Consider the following 26,035-nt stretch of genomic DNA (forward strand, 5'->3'; position numbering starts at 1 on the left):
CCTCGGACTAACAAACACCCCAGGCCTGACCCACACCTGGGGCAGGGTTGAGAAACTGCAAGCAAACTCAGGGAGGCAGGGGCCTCTGCAGAGAACAAGACTGGGATTGCTTTGGGGTTATTGTCTTTCAGGTTTTGGAGGAAACAGTAATTCCATTCCCCTGCACACGCGTCTGTCCGTGACCGGTGAGGGCCCAGCTCTCAGAGAGTGGCTGTTGCCACTTGTGCTTGCACCTGAATTTCAATTTGCAGGGAAGTGTGGAACTGACCTGGTGCTGTGTGAACTGACAGGGGACGTTGCTCCTGCCCAGCATGACCAGCCAGGTGTGGGAATGAAAAACACAAACCAGCCATCACCTTCCCGCTGCCACCTCAGGCATGGAGGAGCCCTCCTCTAGGCTTCTGTCACTGCTGTCCACCTCCTGTTCCATTGCATGTTCTCTCGCCAGCACGGACGCTGAGGCTGCTCCAGCCGCTTGCCCCACCTAGCTCTGTTGCAGTCAGAGTACAGCCGCGGAATGGTGCAGCTTAGCCCTTGTCTTGCATTTCTCACACAGGCATTTCTGCAGCACCCACCACTGCAGAACGAAAGTGCCCTCGGGGGCAGTGACCCCAAAAGATGGGAAGCTGCTGCTCTCGAGCGGCTTTGGGCCTTGTGTTGTGCACCCCTGAATTTGCAGTAGCATAATGAGGCACTGGGTGCATGTCCATCCAGCGTAAGGGCTCAGAGGGGACCTGCATGCCCTTGGAATACTCCTGTCCAGCCTAGGTCTCGTTAGAAATGGATCAGCTGGTTCACCCCCCTGAACACAGTTGCGGAGAGCAACAGGCCCTGATTCAATGCTGCCCGCCTCTGAATGCTAGGGAGAGCGGAGGGACAAGGAAGGTAATTTTGTGTAATATATTAACCAAGGGCTTGGCCCTGCCAATGCTACTGAGACCAGGGCCATGGGCTCCGACAAGCTGCTCCCAGCACTGAACTGCAGCCCCAGGAGAGAGGCAAGTTCCATCTTTACAATCCCAGCATTTCCCCCCTTCACACTAGCTCTCAGGGCAGCGCCTTCCCTCCCCAGGTCACCGCCCTCACGCGTTCCCTCCGACTGGTAAAGGGAGAGGCTGATTTACAGCAGCAAGTGCCCCGTTGCGGTTGCCCAGCAGGGAGCAGAGCATTAAAGGGCATAACCAGAGAGCCTTGTCAGCGCCACAGAGAGCCGGCAGCACACCCTGGGCCACTCCTCCAGATGGGCTGTGGCCAGCAGGCCCAGCATGGAACAGGCAGATTAGGCACAGGCCTTGCAGTGGGGGAGGGGACTGTGACACAGCTGCCTGCCTTTGTCAGCACTACATTTTGTGCTTTCCTTTTGTCTTGGACGCGTGGGGCTGAGAAGGCCAGGAGCCGCCTGTCCAGCTGGAGGTGCAGCTCCTCCAGGGCTGGGGCTGGCCAGGAGAGCAGGGGCCCTGGGTACGATTCAGGGAGCTGGTTATGCCTGAATGGGAAGGGCACATACCTTGTGGCTGCACCCGGATTTCTCCGTCCATGGGTATCGGACGGGGTAACCCAAGCTTGCATCGTGTCTCCGTTCAGGCTAGCGGTGGGTTACAGTTTGTTTGTGGCAGATTGCTAGGGTGACCAGATGTCCCGATTTTATAGGGACAATCCCAATTTTTGGGTCTTTTTCTTATATAGGCTCCTATTACACCCCACCCACATCCCAATTTTTCACGTTTGCTGTCTGGTCACCCTACAGATCGCACTGGGCAGGCAGCAGTTTGGCTGAAATCAGTGGCAGTCTCCCAGCTGAGCAGTAGCCGTGGCCCTTGGGTAAGGAATGGGGGTGGCTGTGCACCGTTGCAGCCCCTGTGTTTTGCCCCAGAGGGGGCTGCAATTTAGCTCTCTGTGCTGGCTTCCCATAGCATACCGAGTCTCGGACCCGATCTTCAAGGTGCTGTGCGGCCTGGGCTTAGTGTATCTAGAAGGGCCTACGGCTCCGGGCTGGGCACAGAGACCCGTAACTCCAGCCCTCGGGCCCATGGAACTTTCTACCACCGGGGCAGAGCCCAGCTGGGCAGCAAACAGAGCGTCCTGCGGGGCCGGTCCCAGACCGCGGAACAACCCCCCAGGAACTCAGGGCCACCCCAAACCTCCCCAGGGGCCCTGCTCCCACAGGCCTTCTCTGACACAAACCCAGAGCAATGCGTATATTAAAAAAAACCTTCCAAAACAAACCACTCCGCTGTACACACAATCCTTCCCCTGGTGAGTGGATGAGAAAGCAAACCACACGTGAGAGATGGATTTCAGAGTAACAGCCATGTTAGTCTGTATTCGCAAAAAGAAAAGGAGTACTTGTGGCACCTTAGAGACTAACCAATTTATTTGAGCATGAGCTTTCGTGAGCTACAGCTCACTTCATTGGATGCATACCGTGGAAACTGCAGCAGACTTTATATATACACAGAGAATATGAAAAAATACCTCCTCCCACCCCACTGTCCAGCTGGTAAGAGCTTATCTAAAGTGATCATCAGGTGGGCCATTTCTAGCACAAATCCAGGTTTTCTCACCCTCCACCCCCCCCCCCCACAAATTCACTCTCCTGCTGGTGATAGCCCATCCAAAGTGACAACTCTTTACACAATGTGCATGATAATAAAGTTGGGCCATTTCCTGCACAAATCCAGGTTCTCTCACCCCCTCACCCCCCTCCCAAAAACCACACACACAAACTCACTCTCCTGCTGGTAATAGCTCATCCAAAGTGACCATTCTCCCTACAATGTGCATAATTAAGGTGGGCCATTTCCAGCACAAATCCAGGTTTTCTCACATCCCCCCCACCCCCATACACACACAAACTCACTCTCCTGCTGGTAATAGCTCATCCAAACTGACCACTCTCCAAGTTTAAATCCAAGTTAAACCAGAACATCTGGGGGGGGGGGGGGGAGGAAAAAACAAGAGGAAATAGGCTACCTTGCATAATGACTTAGCCACTCCCAGTCTCTATTTAAGCCTAAATTAATAGTATCCAATTTGCAAATGAATTCCAATTCAGCAGTTTCTCGCTGGAGTCTGGATTTGAAGTTTTTTTGTTTTAAGATAGCGACCTTCATGTCTGTGATTGCGTGACCAGAGAGATTGAAGTGTTCTCCGACTGGTTTATGAATGTTATAATTCTTGACATCTGATTTGTGTCCATTTATTCTTTTACGTAGAGACTGTCCAGTTTGACCAATGTATATAGCAGAGGGGCATTGCTGGCACATGATGGCATATATCACATTGGTGGATGTGCAGGTATACGAGCCTCTGATAGTGTGGCTGATGTTATTAGGCCCTGTGATGGTGTCCCCTGAATAGATATGTGGGCACAATTGGCAACGGGCTTTGTTGCAAGGATAAGTTCCTGGGTTAGTGGTTCTGTTGTGTGGTATGTGGTTGTTGGTGAGTATTTGCTTCAGGTTGCGGGGCTGTCTGTAGGCAAGGACTGGCCTGTCTCCCAAGATTTGTGAGAGTGTTGGGTCATCCTTTAGGATAGGTTGTAGATCCTTAATAATGCGTTGGAGGGGTTTTAGTTGGGGGCTGAAGGTGACGGCTAGTGGCGTTCTGTTATTTTCTTTGTTAGGCCTGTCCTGTAGTAGGTGACTTCTGGGAACTCTTCTGGCTCTATCAATCTGTTTCTTTACTTCTGCAGGTGGGTATTGTAGTTGTAAGAAAGCTTGACAGAGATCTTGTAGGTGTTTGTCTCTGTCTGAGGGGTTGGAGCAAATGCGGTTGTATCGCAGAGCTTGGCTGTAGACGATGGATCGTGTGGTGTGGTCAGGGTGAAAGCTGGAGGCATGCAGGTAGGAATAGCGGTCAGTAGGTTTCCGGTATAGGGTGGTGTTTATGTGACCATTGTTTATTAGCACTGTAGTGTCCAGGAAGTGGATCTCTTGTGTGGACTGGACCAGGCTGAGGTTGGTGGTGGGATGGAAATAGTTGAAATCATGGTGGAATTCCTCAAGGGCTTCTTTTCCATGGGTCCAGATGATGAAGATGTCATCAATATAGCGCAAGTAGAGTAGGGGCTTTAGGGGACGAGAGCTGAGGAAGCGTTGTTCTAAATCAGCCATAAAAATGTTGGCATACTGTGGGGCCATGCGGGTACCCATAGCAGTGCCGCTGATCTGAAGGTATACATTGTCCCCAAATGTGAAGTAGTTATGGGTAAGGACAAAGTCACAAAGTTCAGCCACCAGGTTAGCCGTGACATTATCGGGGATAGTGTTCCTGACGGCTTGTAGTCCATCTTTGTGTGGAATGTTGGTGTAGAGGGCTTCTACATCCATAGTGGCCAGGATGGTGTTATCAGGAAGATCACCGATGGATTGAAGTTTCCTTAGGAAGTCAGTGGTGTCTCGAAGGTAGCTGGGAGTGCTGGTAGCGTAGGGCCTGAGGAGGGAGTCTACATAGCCAGACAATCCTGCTGTCAGGGTGCCAATGCCTGAGACGATGGGGCACCCAGGATTTCCAGGTTTATGGATCTTGGGCAGTAGATAGAATATCCCAGGTCGGGGTTCCAGGGGTGTGTCTGTGCGGATTTGATCTTGTGCTTTTTCAGGAAGTTTCTTGAGCAAATGCTGTAGTTGCTTTTGGTAACCCTCAGTGGGATCAGAGGGTAATGGCTTGTAGAAACTCGTGATGGAGAGCTGCCGAGCAGCCTCTTGTTCATATTCCGACCTATTCATGATGACAACAGCACCTCCTTTGTCAGCCTTTTTGATTATGATGTCAGAGTTGATTCTGAGGCTGTGGATGGCATTGTGTTCTGCACGGCTGAGGTTATGGGGCAAGTGATGCTGCTTTTCCACAATTTCAGCCCGTGCACGTCGGCGGAAGCACTCTATGTAGAAGTCCAGTCTGCTGTTTCGACCTTCAGGAGGAGTCCACCTAGAATCCCTCTTTCTGTAGTGTTGGTAGGGAGGTCTCTGTGGATTAGTATGTTGTTCAGAGGTATTTTGGAAATATTCCTTGAGTCGGAGACGTCGAAAATAGGATTCTAGGTCACCACAGAACTGTATCATGTTCGTGGGGGTGGAGGGGCAGAAGGAGAGGCCCCGAGATAGAACAGCTGCTTCTGCTGGGCTGAGAGTATAGTTGGATAGGTTAACAATATTGCTAGGTGGGTTGAGGGAACCATTGCTGTGGCCCCTTGTAGCATGTAGTAGTTTAGAAAGTTTAGTGTCCTTTTTCTTTTGTAGAGAAGCAAAGTGTGCGTTGTAAATGGCTTGTCTAGTTTTAGTAAAATCCAGCCACGAGGAAGCTTGTGTGGAAGGTTGGTTTTTTATGAGAGTATCCATTTTTGAGAGCTCATTCTTAATCTTTCCCTGTTTGCTGTAGAGGATGTTGATCAGGTGGTTCCGCAGTTTCTTTGAGAGCGTGTGGCACAAGCTGTCAGCATAGTCTGTGTGGTGTGTAGATTGTAATGGATTTTTTACCTTCAGTCCTTTTGGTACGATGTCCATCTGTTTGCATTTGGAAAGGAAGATGATGTCTGTCTGTATCTGTACAAGTTTTTTCATGCAGTTGATAGATTTCCACTCCATTTCCACGTGAGAGATGCTAGCTGCATTGCTTAGTGCGCTGCTGGATGGTGTTCAGTGTAGGAGCAGGATTTTATATTTGTACTATAAGAATTAATATATGATTTGATCATCCTGCCAGCCACCCTTTTCGAATAGCAGAAAGGAACGACCCTCTGGAACTATGAGAGATTCTGTTTCCCATGCATCACAAATTAGGCCCTTCTAGGTTTTTTTAAGGTTTAGTTAGTAAGAGATAGGATCTTATACTGTGTCTATGTTAAGCATATTAGAGGGATGTTGAAGGCCTGGGCCCCACTGTGAATTGTTTTGGTTATAAGATGTAGTAAGTTTTAATTTACAATGTCTTTTCCCTTGATATAAAATACTGCTGTTTGTATTCTTAAAGGTCTCTGTGAAAGACTGTTTGTGTGAATGAGGAACGTATGCATCAGGAAAAGATAAGGTGTGAAGGTCATTGTTATAGCTCAAGGAAGAAGGAGTGAAGAAACTTAATGACATCAGAGAACTATCAACGGGCATCCATAAGGAAGGAAGGGCAGATTGACAACCCTGAGGTGGAGGTTGGCACCCCAAAGACAAGACAATTGATTAAATCGAAACCAGGACAGGATGACCTTCTCAGAGGTGTTTTGGAATGTTAACATCAAAAGATACACCAATTAAGGACTAACCGGTCACAAACTGACACAGCAAAATCCATAGACCTCAACAGAGGAAAAAAAAAGATTGTAAGAACAGGGTGCTTGGCCATGGGACTTTGTGTTCATCTTGCCACACTCCAGGAGCTTCGGATCGCAAACGACAGAGCCCTGCTCCCCTGTGCAACCAATCTGACTGGCTGCTAGATTGATCCAGACTCTGGACTGGTAAGTCTAAACATCAGCTGGCAGGACTGTGTTCATGGGGGTGTGTGTGTGATTGAAAAGCATATGCTGACTGTTGAATTCTCAATAAATGCGGTGTGCTGCCTTCTCCCCTATAAAGATCCCGGGTGCTTCTTATAAGTATCACATCAGATACTATTGTGCTCAGGGGTAGGAGAACCTATAGAGACTAGAACAGAAGGGAATTCATTCTGTGCTGCTAAAGGGTTTCTTCTTTTGGGGATCCCTAGGATCTAGAAAAGCCAGTTGCCCTGGGCTCCAGCTGGATCTGACAGCACGATCCTTATGTGAGTACCATGCAGCCTTCGGCAAACCCCAGCCCGCTTTGAGGTGTTTGTGACGGGCTGGATCACAGAAACCCCCCTGGGGCTGCCAACGGATGTGCTGAGACTACTTCTGCCCCTGCTTTCCCTGCCAGCCTGGGACTCCAGCACCCTCTCTGGCTGAGCCAGACACGCCCGTCTGCTCCAGCACAGACCCAGGGTCTGAACCTCGTGCCCCAAAGCTGCAGACTTAACTGAAAGCAGCTTACAGAAGTGTTCCTGTCTTTAACACTCAGAGGCCCAACTCCCAATGGGGTCCAAACCCCAAATAAATCCATTTTACCCTGTATAAAGCTTATATAGGGTAAACTCATAAATTGTTCGCCCTCTACAACACTGTTAGAGAGATATGCACAGCTGTTTGCTCCCTCAGGTATTAATACATACTTGGGTTAATTAATAAATAAAAACTTATTTTATTAAATACAGAAAGTAGGATTTAAGTGGTTCCAAGTAGTAACAGACAGAACACGTGAATTACCAAGCAAAATAAAACAAAACACGCAAGTCTAAGTCTAGTACAGTAATAAAAAGTGAATACAGATACAATCTCACCCTCAGAGATGTTTCAATAAGTTCCTTTCACAGACCAGACACCTTTCTAGTCTGGGCACAATCCTTTCCCCTGGTGCAGCCCTTGTTCCAGCTCAGGTGGTAGCCGGGGGATTTCTCATGATGGCTGCCTCCCCTTGTTCTGTTCCACCCACTTATATATCTTTTGCATAAGGTGCAAATCCTTTGTCCCTCTGGGTTCCCACCCCTCCCTCTCAGTGGAAAAGCACCAGGTTAAAGATGGATTCCAGGTCAGGTGACATGATCACATGTCATTGTAAGATTTCATTACCCACTTGCCAGCACACACGTATACAGGAAGGCTTACAAGTAAACAGAGCCATTGTCCTGGTTAATGGGAGTCATCAAGATTCCAAACCACCATGAATGGCCCACACTTTGCATAATTACAATAGGCCCTCAGAGTTATATTTTATATTTCTAGTTTCAGATACAAGAGTGATACATTCATACAAACAGGGTGACCACACTCAGCAGATTATAAGGTTTGTAATGATACCTTACAAGACACCTTTTGCATGAAGCATATTTAGTTACATTATATTAACACTCATCAGCATACTTTCATAAAATCATTTCGAGTGCAACATCACAGTGTTCTCCTCAGCTCCCACCACAGAACTTAGATCCGTCCCTGGGGAACCTGCCTTTGCAAGGGACTGGCTCCTCTCAGGCGGGGATATCGTGTCAGGCTTCAGCACAGGGGGAGGGGAGCTGAGCTTTCTAGGAGAAAGTCCCCCAGAGTCATGCACTAGCAGAGCCTCTTGCAGGAGCAGGGTCTGGAGAGCCGTCCGACAGGCCCTTTGGGGAGCCCTCGCAGACAGCACCCTTCCCCAGGCAGAAAAGGCAACTCTCTCACCTCTCGGAAGTGGGGAACGCTGTGGGGTGGCTGGGACACCCCACAGGCCATATTCTTCCAGACCGAGCTGGCACGACCCATGGTGAACTCAAATGGCCAGAAATTCAACCAAATGGTCAGCAAATTTACACAGGGTAAGGGCAAGCTGACAGCACAGGGTGTGGCTGCTTCTGGGGCTGTGCTGGCTTGGGGAGAGCATGGCAGGGCGGGCGGGGAATTCACAGGCTCAGCCTATGGGCTGTGGGGGTCCAGGGACAAGCGTGTGCCCTGTACCCGCCAGATGCTGCTCCAAAAGGTCCTGTGGCTGGGCACATGACTCCTGCAGGGGCATGGTGGAGGCAGTGACCTGAGTTCAGGCTGACCTAGGCACAGCTGTGTTGGTTTGGAGAACTGTAAATGGTGCAGCCCCAGCGTGGAGGTGGTTAGACTGGGAGACAGGGGTAGCTGATTCCTGCCCGTGTCCCTCGTAAACGTTATGGTGCCGTGGCAGCTCCCAGCCCGCCACACCGACCACCACTGCGCCTCTCGCCGGGTTGGCTGTCGCCTTTCCTGTCTGTTCCAGACCGTCGTCGTTCCCTGCTGTCTGTATGGTGCTGGTGCCCTGTCACGGCTCAGGCCCCATGGTGCTAGGTGCTGGACCAGCACAGAGCACAAGGACGGCCCCTTCCCCAAGCGTAAGGCAAGGGACAGCTGGTGGAGACTATGGATGGGCAGCAAGAGGAGCCACAAGGATCACAGGGAGATGCTCTAGGTCTGCTCCCCATTAACAGCCTCTCACTTTGGCTCCAAAGGCTAAATAAACCAGCGGCTCTAGGAGCACAGCCCAGCTTTACAGAGAGCATTTCATTTTCCTTCGTCCCCCGGCAGGGGCGCAGACTAGGCCCCCCTTGAGCTGCCCAGCCTGGGTCCCTCTGCAGCTCCTGGCACTGCAGGATCTGAGCACCTCACGGCTCGAGGCTGGAGAACCAGCCTCCCCTCCCACCCCTGTCCCAAATGAGACCATCAGGGAAAGCTTCCACTCTTCCCCCTGCCCCGCCCCACGCTCTCACTGTGTCTGGCTGGGGGAGCCTGGGTGGCTCTTGCAGGGGACAAGGCTCTGCAGCCAGCAGGGTCAGAGGCCACCTGGGCGCATGTGTCCGCTGGGAGGCCAGGGCACAACGGACCAGCTCATTTCTTGTCATTAGCGCTCCCTCCAGTGGCCGGACGCGGTATGGCAACGCCAGGGGGCCTGATTCTGCACTCACTTTATCCCCATTCCCAGGTTGCTGTCAGACAAACGTCACGGATATGAAAAGGGAGCCAGCAGCATGCTGCTGACTAGGTGTGTCACAGAGGACGCGTCCAAGGCTGCTGGCACATGTAGGCCACCCGAAGTTGCAGCTTAAAGAGCCAAATCCTGTGACTGTTATTACGGGAACCCATGTTGCTGGTTGAAATATGGGACAGAGGTGCTAGGAAAGGGACAGAATCTGCCACTGTTACTCACACTGAGTAGTGCTTTACTCCCCCAGGGTACTCGCAGAGTGAGGTGCTACTTACCATGAGTAGGGACGGCAGAGTCTGGCCTGAGATTACCTCAGTGCACACTGTGCGTATCTCAACTAGAGGAGAAGGTCTCCAGAGCAGGCGTAAATCCAGAGACTCGCTGGGCCTTCCATACTCTGAAAAGCATCTCTGAGCTCCAAAGCAGGGCAGCGATCTCACACAAGTATCTACGGCAGCAAGGAGGAGATTGTTCAGACAGGATGCTGACCAATTGGAACCGGTTCAGAAACGGGTTTATTGCTACAAGAAGGACTCAAGGTCTGGGAACTTGCTTCAGAGCAAGAGACTAAAAGACGTTCAGTTGATTTATCTCACCCAGGAGAAGGCTGAGAAGTAACTGGATCATGGGCTCTAAGGGCCTACCTGGGGAAGAGATTTTTGATCGGCGGCAGCTCTTTATTCTAGCAGCAAAAAGCAGAACAAGGTCGAATGGCTGGAAGCTGAAATTCAGACTGGAACGAATTAGAGCTAATTTTCAAGCAGGGAGGGGAATTAACCATTAACAACCCACCGCAGGTTCTGGGGGTTCTCGGTCACATGACATCCTTCAGTCCCGACCCAAGGAAGTTTGGAAGGAAATGCTGTAGCCCAAATGGAGGGTCTGTGCTCAATGCAAGAATCGCTGGGTGAAAGTCTCCTAGCATTAAAACTCACTGAGAGTGTGATTGTCTGTCGGGCACTTGGGGAAACGGGCATGTTCCTTATTGTTCTTGTTGAAGATTGTTTAAGACCAAGCAGCTCTGGGGTCAGTCGTTCATCAGCAGATTCCTCTCCCTCCTCACCTATTAGGGGCAGACTTTCTCCAGGTTAGTAATACTCAGTTTGTAAAAGCCTTTCTGAGCGCTAAATTGTGCCTTCAGACAAAGCCCTGAGCCCGGCAGGTGCCTCAGACAAGCCCCCTCCAGGAGAGCGGAACCACACCCCATGCAAGCTCAGCTGTGCCAGCTGGTGTTTTGGGGGTCAGAGCCCAGGCTCCACTTACTTCCCACTTCCCTGTTCCGGGGTAAGCAGGAAAGGTGCCCAGTATCCACTTGCCCCAGTGCACGATGTCGCCCACGTGTGGGCATGACGAATCCCCTGTGTGGGTTTGTGGCCCAAGTCACCATCGAGCCCTAGTCCTGTGACACTAGGAGTAATAACCCACTTTGAGGCTGGCTTCTTCCTACAAACCTTAATCGATTCTCCCCGTGCTGGGGTGCTTCCCTGCCCCTCCCGTCTCCCATCCCTGGTGGAGGGTTCGCAGCCCACAGCCCTTAGGGCAGGCGCTTGGCAATCACACTGCTGCTCAGCGTTCTCCTCCCCAGCGGTTCTGAGAGCTGCTCTGCCCTACCTGGGACTTCAAGCTGCCCCGTTTCCCCTCCACACACCCAGAGCATGGAGCTGTCTCCTGTTGCATCAGAGCTTGCTGGATTTTGGGATCATAGAATATCAGGGTTGGAAGCAGGGGTGAAAGTAAGTTAGAGAACTTACCGGTACACTGGAGTCCTGAGCCAGGGGTGTGGCCTCCACCGGAAGAGGCAGGGCCTTAAATTCCCAGGCCCTTTAAATCAAGATTTAAAGGGCCAGGGCTCCAGCTGCGCGAGTGGCAGCTGGGAGCCCGGGGCTGTTTAAATCACCCCTGAGCTACCAGCTGCAGAGGCGGGTGGGAGCCCCGGGGGTGATTTAAAGGGCCCTGGGCTCCAGCTGCTGCTACCGCAGCAGAGCCCCGAGCCCTTTAAATCACTGAGGAGCTGTGGGGGCTCCCGGCTGCCACCGCTACCCCAGGGCTCTGGGCTCCGGCAGAGCTTTACTGGGGCTTCGCTGCTACTTCTACTGCTACTGGGGCTTCGCTGTGGTAGCAGCTGCCGGAGCCCCGAGCCTTTTAAATTCCCGCCTGAGCCCTGCTGCCCGAGCCCTGGGGTAGCGGCGGCAGGGCTCTGGCGGGGATTTAAAGGGCCCTGGCGAGGGGGGTAGCAGCGGCTGGAGCTCTGGGGCCCTTTAAATCCCCGCCTCAGCCCCACTGCTGCTACCCCAGGGCTTTAAATTGCCCTCTTGGAAAGCCGGTCCTGGTACGGCACACTGGCTCTTACCGGTACGCCGTACCAGGGCGTACCGGCTTACTTTCACCTCTGGTTGGAAGGGACCTCAGGAGGTCATCTAGTCCAACCATGCTCAAAGCAGGACCAATCCCCAGCTAAATCATCCCAGCCAGGGCTTTGACAAGCCTGACCTTAAAAACTTCTAAGGAAGGACATTCCACCACCTCCCTAGGCAACGCATTCCAGTGTTTCATCACCCTCCTAGTGAAAAAGTTTTTCCTAATATCCAACCTAAACCACCCCCACTACAACTTGAGACCATTTCTCCTTGTTCTGTCTTCAGCTACCACTGAGAACAGTCTAGAGCCATCCTCTTTGGAACCCCCTTTCAGGTAGTTGAAAGCAGCTATCAAATCCCCCCTCATTCTTCTCTTCCGCTGACTAAACAATCCCAGTTCCCTCAGCCTCTCCTCATGAGTCACATGTTCCAGTCCCCTAATGATTTTTGTTGCCCTCTGCTGGACGTTTTCCAATTTTTCCACATCCTTCTTGTAGTGTGGGGCCCAAAACTGGACACAGTACTCCAGATGAGGCCTCCCCAGTGTCGAATAGAGGGGAACGGTCACGTCCCTCGATCTGCTGGCAATGCCCCTACTTATACATCCCAAAATGCCATTTGCCTTCTTGGCAACAAGGGCACATGGTTGACTCATATCCAGCTTCTCGTCCACTGTCACCCCTAGGTCCTTTTCTGCAGAACTGCTGCCGAGCCACTCGGTCCCTAGTCTGTAGCGGTGCATGGGATTCTCCCGTCCTAAGTGCAGGACTCTGCACTTGTCCTTGTTGAACCTCATCAGATTTCTTTTGGCCCAATCCTCTAATTTGTCTAGGTCCCTCTGTATCCTGTCCCTACCCTCCAGCGTATCTACCACTCCTCCCAGTTTAGTGTCATCTGCAAACTTGCTGAGGGTGCAGTCCACGCCATCCTCCAGATCATTAATGAAGATATTGAACAAAACCGGCCTCAGGACCGATCCTTGGGGCACTCCACTTGATACCGGCTGCCAACTAGACATGGAGCCATTGATCACTACCCGTTGAGCCTGACAATCTAGCCAACTTTCTATCCACCTTATCGTCCATTCATCCAGCCCATACTTCTTTAACTTACTGGCAAGAATACTGTGGGAGATCCCCTGTCCCGCAATGTGCTGCATCCGAGACATTCATTCCTGGCCCTAGGAGTGGGGTCAGCAGCACCAGGGTCCCTTGGGGGAGCGCTCTAGGGGCTCAGCCCCTGCAGGGGAGACACTGCAGGGGGAGGTCTGAGGGGCAGATACTACACTGGGGGTTGAGGAGAGGTGAGAGTTTGAGGGCAGCCCAGGGTCAGCTCCAGGATTTTTGCTGCTCCAAGAGCGCAGCTGCCCAAGCAAAATAAAAAGGGTGGCCGGACGCCGCCCCTGGAATTGTGCCACCCCAAGCATGTGCTTGCTTGGCTGGTGCCTAGAGCCGGTCCTGGGGCAGACACCCTGGGAGGACATTTAGAGGGGTAGAGGCAGACACTATGGGGGAGGGTTGGGGCATTGGTGGCACCCCAGGGGGAGTCTCTCATTGAAAAGATAGCTGTATGCTCCCCCCGCCCCAGGAACATTCCTGCTAGGTGAGGGCCCCTCCCTCAGCCCAGAGCCCCCTGGCAACGGCAGCTCAGAGAGCCAGGGCCCCTATGTGCCCCTTGGCAGGGGCAGGGGAGGAAGTCCAGCCTCCAGAGCCCCGCTAGGACAATAGCCAGGCCCAGGTGGAGCTGACGGGGCGCTTTTGTTTGTCCCTCTCACTGCTTAGAGCCAAACAAAAGGGGCAGTCAGACGTCACAGCGGCCGCATTGTGCCGCAGGGAGCAAAGCGCTGAGCCGGCAGCTTGCCGTGACCTCGCTTGTTTGGAGAGCACTGCAGGGCGAGAAGGCCCCAGGCCCCGGCAGCCTCACAGCAAACACGGGCCTGGCCTGGCATGTCCCGGCACAGGGCCCTGGCCACAAGGAGCCCAGCCCGTCCAGCCAGGGGAAAGAAGGAGCCTGCCAACCCAGGGGACTCGTGGCCTGCAGGGCTCAGCAGTGGCTGGGCCTGGGTTGAAACACACTCACACCAGGCCACTTGGGATGAGCCCAGGGCAGGGATGGGACAGAGAGAGATCCGGTTACTATGGTTACCAAAGAGCACTGGGACAGGCAGGATTGGGGCCATGGAGCGTGGGGCCACCAGTCCAGGCTGGAACCAGGCTGCTGGTAGACGCTTTCTGCAGGACTCAGAGCTAGCAGGGGAGTATTTAACAGCGGTGCCCTGGCTCCCAGGCACAGAGCAGGGCCTTGCTATGCAAACCCCCCGCACACACACAAGAGACAGCCCCTGCCCAGAGAGCTCACAGGCTGGGGCTCTGCTAAGACACAGCAGGTCTCCTGCAGCCCACAAATGCCCCCCGAGCTGCTCTGCAAATCGCCAAGAGAAGGGGTCTCCTCCGGCACATGCCGAACCATCTGCCCAGCTTGGATTTTAGCTCAGAGGCTCTGGTTACCCTCCCCAGAGGGGAAGCAGGGCTCTGTGAAGCTCGAAGCCTGTACCGTCCACACCAGAAGTTGGTCCCTCACCCACCTTGTCTCCACCAGGACAAGGGTAATTCTGGGAGCCTGCACCCTTCCGCCCCCCCCGGTGAGCTGAAGGTCAGGTGCTGGCCCAGAGCCTGGCTGCAGGTTCTATTCCTCCCCCCGACTCAGCACCACCCTGAGCAGCTTGGCATTCGCCTGCAGAGATCCTGGGAGGCCCCCGGTGCTGCAGGATGTTACACACCCTGGAGAGACCCCTCTGCTCAGCACCAGCGGCGGTGAGCCGATGGCCCTGGAAAGCTGGGCTGGGGAACTAGCAAGCAGGGCCCTGGCGTGTGGCCTGACGCTCCCACTGCACCAGGCCTGCGCTCAATGGTATGGACCTGGGGTGATGAACTTCGTTGTCTCTGCCAGCATCCAGCAGCTGCCTCTGTCTTGGAGCCCTCAGCTGGAGCCATTCCCAAGCTGCTCTCAGACAGCAAACCCCCAGGGAGCCCCGGCTGCCCACTGGGAGGGAGGTTAACACAGAAATCAAAACCCAGGTAACGTTCAGCTCTGATGCCTTCACCTGCTTTGGGGCTCCTAGAGAGGAAGGACAGCTGAACGGTCAGGGTGCTGACCTGAGGCTTGGGAGACCAGTCTTCAGTTCCTGGTTTTGCCACTGAATCCTGCGTGACCTTGGGCCAGTCACTTAGCCTCTCTGGGCTTCAGTTCCCCATCTGAACCATGGGAATAATTCCCCTCATGGGGTAATCTGCAGGATAGATCCACTAAAGATGGTGAGGCTCCCAGACACTAGGGTGATGGGGGCTGTCTGAGTACTAATATAAATTAAGAGGGGTCCTCCCTCAGGGTCACTCAGCCCACACCCTCGATCTTCTCTGCCCAGAGAGCTGCTCCCTTTCGTTTACCTGCATGTCGGGTAACAAGCCCTCTGGCTTGGTCAGGCAGCAGGACTCACCCCTTTCCCAGCAGCTGCTAGCAGGCTGGGGTGCTTCAGGCTGGTTATCATCCCCCCTTCACTCTTGGTCTCTTCTTTCTTCCCTTGTTGGGGAAAATCTTTGTTCCATTCCACGAGGCTCATCTCTGAAACCAGTCAAACCCTGGCCTGAAAAAGGAAATGCCAAGAACCTTTCTGAGCAACCATGGGGGGTGTCCCTAGTTGGGGCGGGGAGAGAGCGGCCAGAGACAAAACCCCAAGCTTGTCTCATGAGAGAATGATGCTGCCAGGCTGGAAAGTACCAGAGCAACGAAGCTGTTGAGTCATTTGTGACCAAGATTAGCCATGCAAACAGCCGACCGTGGATCAGACCATGGGGCTGAGCTGCTGGAATCTCTGAGGATCAGCAGAAAGGATCAGAGAAAGCATAGTGCTGACTGCTCTACAAATGCTGGCCCGGGGCCCCGGCCAGCTGGGTGCTATATAACCAGAGGGGCTGGAACAGGCAGATAGTACATGGAGGAAGCAGCAGTGCAAGCTGAGCTAGGTGAGTCCTGGGGCTGAATTTTCGACTTTTCCTATCACCTCCTCCATTCTCTCTGCTCTTCCAAGAGACAGGCAGACACAGCCTCCTTCCTGCCTGCTGACAGGTGCTGAAACGAGACGGCCAGGAGTTAGCCCTTTGCAAAGACAGATTCATACACCACAGCTCTCAACTTGGGCCTATCAACCCATGGCCAAGTGTCTCCGGTCACACACATGGAGTGACAGCCAGAGACACTGACAAGGTAGTTCGGGAGGTTTCAGGTTAACACCCCGCCCAGGAGCTTGGGAATCGGCCTCCTCCTTCACGCTCTCCCATTTTCAGTAGAAATGATTTCCTCACCGCAGCTAGCTGTTGAGGGGCAAAGTAGCCAAGTCTCTAGAGGGTGCGTGGACGGGGCGGGGAATACGTGTCTGGAGGATGCAGCAGAGCATAGCTGGAGATAGAGGTGATGTCTCGGTTATACCTGGGCTGCATGGCCTGGAGATGAGCGGTCACTCGTAATGTTTAATGTCTATAGCGTGGTAACGCTCCCACGCCCCGACTGGGGCTGGGGTTGAGGCCTCATTGCACTAGGTGCTGTGCAAACACTTAGGAAGATGTGCTCCGTAGCCCAGAGATCTTCACCCACCCAGACACAGAATACTCCCACTCCCACCCACATACCCAGACACAGAATACTCCCACTCCCACCCAGACACAGAATACCCCCACTCACACCCACATACCCAGACACAGAATACTCCCACTCCCACCCACATACCCAGACACAGAATACTCCCACTCCCACCCAGACACAGAATACCCCCACTCACACCCACATACCCAGACACAGAATACTCCCACTCCCACCCAGACACGGAATACCCAGACACAGAATACCCCCACTCCCACCCACATACCCAGACACAGAATACTCCCACTCACACCCAGACACAGAATACCCCCACTCCCACCCAGACACAGAATACCCCCACTCCCACCCACATACCCAGACACGGAATACCCCCACTCACACCCAGACACGGAATACCCCCACTCACACCCACATACCCAGACACGGAATACCCCCACTCAGATTGAGAACAGCGCTGCCCCCCCGGTCTCTGCTGGGATCGTGCGGAGTGCATGGGGCCAGTAGTGAATGGAGGGGTGACCCAGTGAATGAGGGGACGGTGGGCACCAGCGAGCGTGTGCAGAAAAGCTTTTCCAAAGGAGCCTGCTTGGCTCTGTGCCAGAGTCACTCTGACGCAAGTTGTGCTTTTCCCTCCTTTTCCAGGCACCAGCCCCACAGCGAAGATGGCTCAGACGAACCCTCTGCCTGGCCCCACGGGCCCGTGGAAGGTACGTCCCAGCTGTCCTGCGCGTTAGGACTTGTAGCATGGAGGGCCTCGAGGCCCCTGCTGAGTGTGCACTGCCCGCACATTAGATGTGACCCCCAGGGAAGGGAAATGACTGGGCCAAGGTGACCCATCAGTGGCAGAGCCCAGGTCTCCTGCCCCCTGCCGGATCACACCGAGTGCACCCCTGGTTGCGCAGAAGTCAGGGGCAGGAGTTCCTGCTGGTGCGAATGCTCACTGGCCCAGTTTCGGAAGTCGCTTGCTGGGCAGGTGCGGGCCAGTCAAGCGCAGCAGCCCCATGGTGGGAGTGCGAAGGTGGAGGGGAGCAAGCGTGGCTGGAGCCAAGGCAGCTGAGGTCTGATGGAGCTGCCACCAAAAGGGTGGGCTAGCGTATTTGCAGCATTCTGGCAAGCCGGGGAGCAGCTCTGTCCTGCTGGGCGGGAGAGCGAGAAGGAAAAAGAGAAAAAGGTGTGTAAATCTGGGGGGTGGACAAAGAAGCTGCTGCCGGGGGGAGGTGATGATCCTGTGAAACAGGCCAGGGCACCAGGAAAGTCCCTGCTCTTCCTTTCTCCACCTAATCCTCTTTGCACTGGAGACTTTGGAGTGGAACTAGTGTGAGTTCTAAGTGCAGCCTAAGACTGTCTACTCTGCAGCCTACTCTCAGCGCATCTCTGTGCACTCAGCAGGGCTGTGATCGCTTCCAGACCCCTCCCGGGGATGCCCCAGCCGAGTCCAGAGCTCATTGCCGGAGACAAGCAGCTGTGTGGTTCAGGAGTGGGCGCCGTAGGTGAGGGTGAGAAAGAACGTGTCCACGGCTGGGCTGATCTCTCATGCACCTGAGTGCTGCAAGGCCCAGCTGCGTGTTAGAGCCCCATAGCTGGAACAACAGGGGCGCTATGGGTCAGCCCCGAGGAGTGCAGATGCAGCCCCGAGGCATTAACCTTAACTCTTGTTCAAGGAGCACCCAGTTCACCTGGACTGTTAATGTGCACAGCCCCCCACCCCCGCTTCAGTGACACTCATGTGGGGACGACTTCCTTTCAGCTCACAGCCTACGACCAAGAAAACTTCCAGGGAAAGAAGATGGAGTTCACCTCGGCCTGCCCCACCGTCACTGAGTGCGGCTTCGAGAACCTCCGCTCCCTAAAGGTGGAATGTGGCGCGTAAGTACAAGGCTCCCGCCAGGCTTTGGGGGGCTGGCAGGCGAGGACCGAGCACGGATGGGCCGGGTTGTCATCTCACCTCAGAAGTAGTTTGGCCGTTCTGCTAAAACACAGGGGCTACGAGCCAGGTGGCTCCCGGGCTCCACCTACCCAGCTGGGGGGAAAGCAAGTGTCCCATTTCAGGTCCTGTAGTGCCCGACTGTGCCCAATGGGGGAGGGAGCAAAGCCCAGATGGCACCAACACAGAAATGTAGGTCATTAAAGTGAACAGCGGGACAATCTCACCCGTGGCAGGCTTGTTTCTGGAGAAAGGAGTTGACGGGGGGCTGGCGAGGGGCAGGGAGGAACGGCGTCAGATTTTGCACAGTTGAGCCTGTCTTTGTGCTGGAAGCCTTAGGTCCTTCATATACAAGCAGCAGCTCCACCCCCACCACGAGCATCCAGAACAAATCCTAGGCCACAGCTACCAGCCTGCTGGCAAACCCTTGCCAGCCTCCGTGACAGCCTTAGCCAGTCGCAGGCCTTGTCTACATGGGAAAGTCACAACCCTGGGCTGAGATGGGGGTTAAGCCCATGACTTCAGTTTAAGAGCAGATCTGAAGCTGCAGCCAGGGTCTGCACTCTGGTCACCTACGACACACCAAGTCAACGGCTAGAGCGTGGGTTAGTGCGATTCAGCGTAATCCCGTTCCCAGTCAGCTTGAGCTAACCCCGAGAGCCCCAGCTCGTGCCCACCCAGGGCTCTGCACCAGACGAACCGCATCACTTTGAAATTGCTTAACCCAGTGCAGCTTCCTTATGCAACCAGGCCTGCCAGCCTCAAGGCAGCCGCCTGTGGAGAGCGGAGGGCCCTGCCCAAAGGCATCTCCCCTTCCCAGCATCCCCAGAGACAGCGTGACCCCATTTGCACCAGAGCCCCGTCCAGCTCTGCGTCTAGTGCGCCAAATGGAACCTCCCAGCTTAGCGAGCCCTGCACTAAACCGTTCTCTCAACCCAGGAGAGCCAGTCTACCCCAGACCCGCCTGCAGAGCGACTGTTGGCCTGGAGCCCTTGACTGCTTTGGATCCCAGCAGTCAATGACACCGGCTCGGCCCAGTGGCTGCCATACAGGAGAGCTGAGCCCAGGCACCAGGATGCGCTGGCCACATGCTCTGCCTGGTAGCAGCATGCCTGCAATACAACCAGCTAGGTAAGCAGCAGCGGACTCTGAAGAGACCCCTGCCTGATTGCTTTGCCCAGAAAGTTGGGTCCACAAGACGGGTGCACAGCAGAAAAAAGTGGAGAGACTCAGGGCTCCAGGAGCGAGAGGCACCCCTCTCCACAACCAAAATGGGGAATCCTCTGCACAGCAGAGGGACAATTTCTCTGCCACTTCCAGCCCATTAATGCCGAGCAGTGAGAACCCCGCTGCAGTTAGCAGTGTCAGCCTCTCTCTCCTGCTTCCCCACCCCTAACGGGATTAAGGCAAAAGGCACGAGCTAGCCAGGCAGCAGCAACCAGCTCCCTCCTCCAGTGGGCCATTCACCAGGATGCCAACGCAGCATAGGGCCACAGCTAGTGCCACTCAGCCCTCCAACCATGCTGTGTGCTCGGGCGAGCTTGTTTTCCCTCAAACACTCCCTGTGCCCAACAAGCCGCCTCGAAAACCTGTGTCCAGCTGAGGTGGGGATCAGCCACGTTAGAGATTCTAATACACAGAGGACAGGAGGGGACTGCGGCAGCCCGCCCCTGGGCAACCTGACAATGCACCAAGGTTCCCCATCCCACCTGGCATGCGAGTCACTCGCTCTCCTAGGCAGATAGGTGCAGGGACGCAGCGGGGTTGGGGTTGTCTTAGAGGCTCAGACTCTCAGCCTTCCCTAGTCGCATCCAGGCTGCCTCCCGGCTGCTTTGCGGGCCCTCTGGTGGGCAGCATGGGTACCGGCCCCACACAGAGACTCACCAGGTGTTGTGTCCTGTGGACACAAGAGACAACCGGGGAAGCATCTCTCAAAGCGGGGCTGTGGTGGAGAAGAGAGGCAGGCGTGAGTGGCTGGGAGAACCGGGGCGGGGGTGGCGTGGTTCCGACGTTAGGAATTGTGCCCGTGGCTGCCACTGGGGCAAGGGGGGAAATTAGCACAATGACAGTGCTGCAAGAGAGCGAAACCCGAGCAGCAGAGGAGCTGAGCCAACATCTTGTGTGTTAGTCCCCTATAACTCCGATGCCTAACAAACACGCTAGAGCAGGGCGCCTCTCTGGAAGATCAAACCTCCTCCAGCCCTTTGGTGGAGGGTTCGCTACAGGCAGTGGAGACCCTTGGGACTCCTCCAGCAACACCTGGGAGCAGCAGTACGTGACAGCCCCCGTATTTCCGCAGTGAAAAACCAGCTGGAGAAAATCTCCCTTTCAAGCTCTTGTAGAGAAGCAAAGGAGGGTGGAGCTGTCCGAGCCCTGTGCAGGTCACCTGTAACCCAGGGAAAGTGGGAACTCTACCTGGAGCATCCCGTGCTCTAGGAGTCCATTCCCTGGAGCCTCCCCCTGCTCTGTCTTGGGTAACGCTGCAGCCTGCGTGAAGACGACACGCAGGGATGTGTAATGAGTCTGGGCAACAGCCACTTAGCAGAGGGCAGGCCCTAGCAGCTGAGCTAGCCCAGCAGCTGTGAGGGCCCTTAGCATGAGCTCACGCCGCTCAGTACCATACAGCCTCCCGCGCAGGTGACGGTGGCTATTGGAGCAGGGCCTGTCCTAACACTAGGGTGCCATGCGTGCTCCATTCCCCTCAGGCACCCAGGCCAGGAGAAGCAACAGCTTCAGCCAGGCAGACCCCTGGATTGTGGAGAGGGGATAGGGCCACGCCTGGCCTCATCTCTCTTCTGGCAGCGAGGGAGCCCACAGGGATTTTCTGTGCCCCTTCTCCCTGAGTGACAGACGATGGTGCAGCTGGCCAGGGCAGGCCTGCCTGCTTCCCCCCTGCTTGGGTCTGGGGCACCGATTCCAGCCCCGGAGCTGCACCAGGAGGACCGATGGAGCTGTGCTCTGTCATTGCAGCTGGATCGGTTATGAGCACACCAGCTTCTGTGGGCAGCAGTTTATCTTGGAAAGGGGAGAATACCCACGGTGGGATGCCTGGAGTGGGAGCAACGCCTATCACACCGAGCGCCTGATGTCCTTCCGCCCCATCTGCTGTGCTGTAAGTGAGATTCCCCGGCCTCTTCACCCCGTCGCGTTTCCCAGCAGCCTGCTGCCTTCCTGCGAAGCAGAGTTATGACTCCTCCACAAAGGTGCCTCTTGGGCTCAGAGGGCAGGGCAGGGCTCATGTCTTTTTTGGAATGAAGTAGCCTAAAACTTTTACCAGCTTTTGCTGCTGCAAATCAGCCTGACAGTTGCCTACTCTTCCCTGTGATGGATGCTGCTGGGAGGCCTGGCCTGGAAGCCGGGAGAGTCACTGATTGCTCACTCACTCTCCAGCTGCTGTTAGTAAATACAGCCACTCTGATTAAAAACTCGTCAGTCACTCCAGCTAGGTAGAACGGTAGGACTGGAAGAGACTCGAGAGGTCATTTAGTCCAGTCCTGCACTCAAGGCAGGACGAAGTATTATCTAGGCCATCCCTGACAGGCATTTGTCTAACCTGCTCTTAAAAATCTCCCATGATGGAGATTCCACAACCTCCCTAGGCAATTTATTCGTGTTTAACCACCCTGACAGTTAGCAAATTTTTCCTAATGTCCAACCTAAACCTCCCTTGCTGCAATTTAAGCCTGTTGCTTCTTGTCCTGTCCTCAGAGGTTAAGAAGAAGAATTTTTCTCCCTCCTCCTTGTAACAACCATTTATGTACTTGAAAACTGTTCTCATGTCCCCTCTCAGTCTTTTCTCCAGACTAAACAAACTCCATTTTTTCAATCTTCCCTCATAGATCAAGTTTTCTAGACCTTTAATCATTTTTGGTGCTCTCCTCTGGACTGTCTCCAATTTGTCCACATCCTTCCTGAAATGTGGCACCCAGAACTGGGCACAATACTCCAGTTGAGGCCTAATCAGTGCCGAGTAGAGTGGAAGAATTACTTCTCGTGTCTTGCTTACAACACTCCTGCTAATACATCCCAGAATCACATTTGCTTTTTTTGCGACAGCGTTACACTGTTGACTCATATTTAGCTTGTGATCCACTATGACCCCCAGATCCCTTTCCGCAGGACTCCTTCCTAGGCCGTCATTTCCCATTTTGTAAGTGTTCCACTGATTGTTCCCTCCTAAGCGGGGTACTTTGCATTTGTCCTTATTGAATTTCATCCTCTTTACTTCAGACCATTTCTCCAGTCTGTCCAGATCATTTTGAATTCGAATCCTGTCCTCTAAAGCACTTGCAGCCCCTCCCAGCTTGGTATCGTCCGCAACCATTCAAAGTGTCCTCTGTACGCCACGTACAACACATGGAAGTGCCGTTCTGGATGAGCCCACGGGCCCAGCTCTCAGGAGCGCATGCAGCCCCACCGCTGTCAGTGCCAAGATGACGACGGGCTGTAAGCTTAGGGTAAAGCAAGGAGGCTCAATTGAACAGTTCTCCTGGCTGCTCTCCACCGTTGGCGTGATTGCGCAGCATGGCTAGGCCTTAGGGGCAAGCAAGGCACCTCTGAGGGGATTTTTGGATGCACTCAGGATTAGCTGGGTCGTTTTTGTAGAATTGTAAGGCAAGCTACAGCTAGAGGCTGCTAAAAGTCTGATGTGATTGGAAAGGGAAGTGCAGAAACATTGGCTGTCCATCATTGCAGTATCCTAGCCCCTGAACAATAGGGCAGGGGACGTAGATGGCTGCACCTCCCTTCCTTTAGTGCAATGTTTTCGTACCTTCTGCTTCAGACATGGATCTCTTACCCTGGTTCATAGATGTGAGACAGCCGGTCAATGGGGGTCAGATCCCAGAGCAAGTCCTTGGAGCAAGGGGCCCATCACTAGGAGCTGCGTCCGTTTCCCCCCACACAATCTGTTTGAAAGATGCTACTGGCTTCCCTCTCATGTCTGCTCTATTCCTGTCGCCCAGAATCACAAGGAGTCCAAGATGACCGTCTTTGAGAAGGAGAACTTCATGGGACGCCAGTGGGAAGTATCGGATGACTACCCCTCCCTGCAGGCCATGGGCTGGGGAAACAATGAAGTGGGCTCCATGAAAGTACAGTGTGGCACGTAAGTGAGACACGCAGGCTTAGCACACCAGAGGTGTGAGAGCAGGAGGCTGGCTGTAGAACCCAGTGCACATCTCTAGCAGTGGGTGACGATTCCCAGTTGCAGCAGGGCCGCCCACAGGGAGAGGCCTGAGAAAAGCCCTGACCCGCTGAGGGAGTGCACAGCTCCACCCTTGGCACACCTGCAGGAGATGTTCTGACCAGAGCGTGGGTACAGTACTGGGTTAGGTACACCCCGTTTTTCTGCCAGTGCAGCACATCTGCATTAGGGGCTTACTTCAGTTTAACTCCATCAACTTGCAAATTTCCTCAATGGAGGCAGGGCCAAGGCTATCCAAGTACGGGTCATCTCCATTGTGGAAACGGAACATGCAGAATTCATCCTACAGACCACAATGGATACGGGGCACAATGCAGTTTTACCCTTTCCTTAGTCCTTCATCTGTGGCACGGCTCAAGCACATCAGTACCTCAGCATGTGGGCATGGGCAGCCCAGGGCTTTCAGGTGAAGACCGCTCTACTTGGGCTAGGGCTCAGAGGAAGCCTTAAAAACTGCAGCTCTAGCAGGAATTCTGCAGCAGCCAGAGGGCAGGTCGCACTCCAGGAAAGTGTCACAGCCTGCAGTCCCGTTGGACATAGCAGCACATGGGTTCACATCTGAGCACGGTGACAAACTCATGTTTGTTTGCAAAAGGCTTTTACCCACAATAAAGCTGGGAAACTAACTCCAGTTTGACAAGAAAAGAGCACTTTCTTCTTTAGTGCCATGTAGGGTCTTTCCCTCTCCCCATTTTCTCGGAGCAGTTTAGAGGCAGATGGCCTGGCTCTATTTCTTTCTGGGTTTGGGTGGGCAATTCACCAAGACACACCTAGGACAGTTCTAGATTTGTAGGCATGGGGATTTCTCCCCTTTCCAAGTCCAACAGCTTTCTGACTCTTCTGTTTGTTCCAGCTGGGTTTGCTACCAGTATCCTGGTTACCGTGGCTACCAGTACATTTTGGAGAGCGACCATCATGGTGGAGATTACAAGCACTGGAGAGAGTGGGGCTCACATGCCCAGACCTTCCAGGTCCAGTCTATTCGGCGTGTTCAGCAGTAGATATTTGTGTTCGCAGGCTCTCCTCTTTAAAGAGCGTCTTTGCCAGATTTCTAAAGCACACTGATCCCTATGGTGCTAGCACTTCCCCTTACAAAACAGACAGATTTCTTCCTTGTACTGTGACTGCTGTTGAGACATCGTTTCTTCATGGTACTAATTGCTGCAATTACCAATAAATGTCACTGAAAGAAAATGCTACCAGGGTGTTTGGATTCTGTCACTCCAGTGTTCAGAACAAAGGGTACTGAAACTTGCATTAGTTCGTCTCAAATTCACATCACAACTAGTCAAGACATTGGGCCCAATTCTCCTTCCTTCCAATGATTTTACACATAGGTAAGTCCATTGACTTTCAGTGGAGTGTCTTGAGATTTACACCACCGAGTTCAGAATTAGAAGACACAGTCTTCTCACACAAGCACACTACTACAGCCGTTAGTCTGTCAGCAGGCCAGTTGTCAGCACAACTGGCTCCTTGCAAAACCAACTCCATATAGGTTTATGGCGGACAAGGGCTGCAGTGAAACTGGAGACAACATTGCTACATCACACTTGGATTTTTACTATCGGCAGAAGCCTTCTGTGTTCAAACCACGTGGAGCAGATATGGTCTCCTGGCCACTGACCTGCAGATGGGAGGTTCGCCCCATTATTAGCGGTTCTCTCAGATGGGCAGATCCACTCATTGCTGCCCTACAGCTATACAGGTTCAACTTTTTTCTCCGCCCCTCCCCTGAAGTGATAGACTCCAGAGCTCTGTCCTCCTTCCCTTGCACTCCAAAAAGCACAGCACCCACAGTAAGTCAGGGGGAGCTGGGCCCACCTGCCTCTTCAACCTCTTACCAGTGCTGCATTAGTTGACCATCAGGCATTACTGACCAGCACGGCCCCCTAGCTCAGGACCAGCACTGCACATCAGGGGGACGTGTTCCCAGTGGGACGCTGCAGGGATTGGCTCTTAGCCCTACACTATTTAGCATTTTATCAAGGACCATGAAGAAAACTTGACACAAAAATTAGGGGAGTGGTACATACTGAAGAGGACAGGTCATTACCAGAGAGCGATCTGGATCACTTTGTAAACTGGGCACAAGCACAGAGAGTGTGTTTTAATACAGCTAAACGTGCACATCTAGGAACAAAGAAGGCAGGCCATACTTCCAGGATGGGGGACTCGCTCCTGGGAAGCAGACGCTGTTGTGGTAGACAATCAGCTGAGTATAACCTCTCAAGTGTGATGCTGTGGCCGAAAGAGCTAATGTGATCCTTGGACGCATAAATGGGGAAATTGCAAGTAAGACTAGAGAAGTTATTTTACCTCTGGCACAGATGCAGCCACTACTGGGATACTTTGCCCAGTTCTGGTGTCCACCATGCAAGAAGGATGGTGATAAATTGGA

At 53.6% G+C, this 26,035-nt stretch overlaps 1 protein-coding gene across 3 annotated transcripts; it reads left to right on the forward strand.

The window, feature by feature from the left end:
- The first annotated feature begins 914 nt into the window (after positions 1-914).
- CRYBA1 (crystallin beta A1) lies at positions 915-24,812 on the forward strand. Of its 3 annotated transcripts, XM_084650841.1 has the most exons (8): positions 934-998; positions 1,748-1,821; positions 5,974-6,454; positions 17,147-17,211; positions 18,252-18,370; positions 21,399-21,540; positions 23,393-23,535; positions 24,488-24,812. In XM_084650841.1, the coding sequence occupies exons 4-8, from the start codon at positions 17,167-17,169 to the stop codon at positions 24,633-24,635; spliced, it is 597 nt and encodes a 198-aa protein (XP_084506967.1). In that variant the 5' UTR covers positions 934-998; positions 1,748-1,821; positions 5,974-6,454; positions 17,147-17,166; the 3' UTR covers positions 24,636-24,812. The 3 variants fall into 3 exon arrangements, with proteins under 3 accessions (XP_084506966.1, XP_084506967.1, XP_084506968.1); XM_084650840.1 differs by lacking the exon at positions 1,748-1,821 and having other exon boundaries at positions 915-998; XM_084650842.1 differs by lacking the exons at positions 934-998; positions 1,748-1,821; positions 5,974-6,454 and adding an exon at positions 16,048-16,111.
- Positions 24,813-26,035: the final 1,223 nt, after the last annotated feature.

The sequence above is a fragment of the Lepidochelys olivacea genome, assembly GCF_965140295.1.
Source record: "Lepidochelys olivacea isolate rLepOli2 genome assembly, chromosome: 17".
Taxonomy (NCBI): domain Eukaryota; kingdom Metazoa; phylum Chordata; order Testudines; family Cheloniidae; genus Lepidochelys; species Lepidochelys olivacea.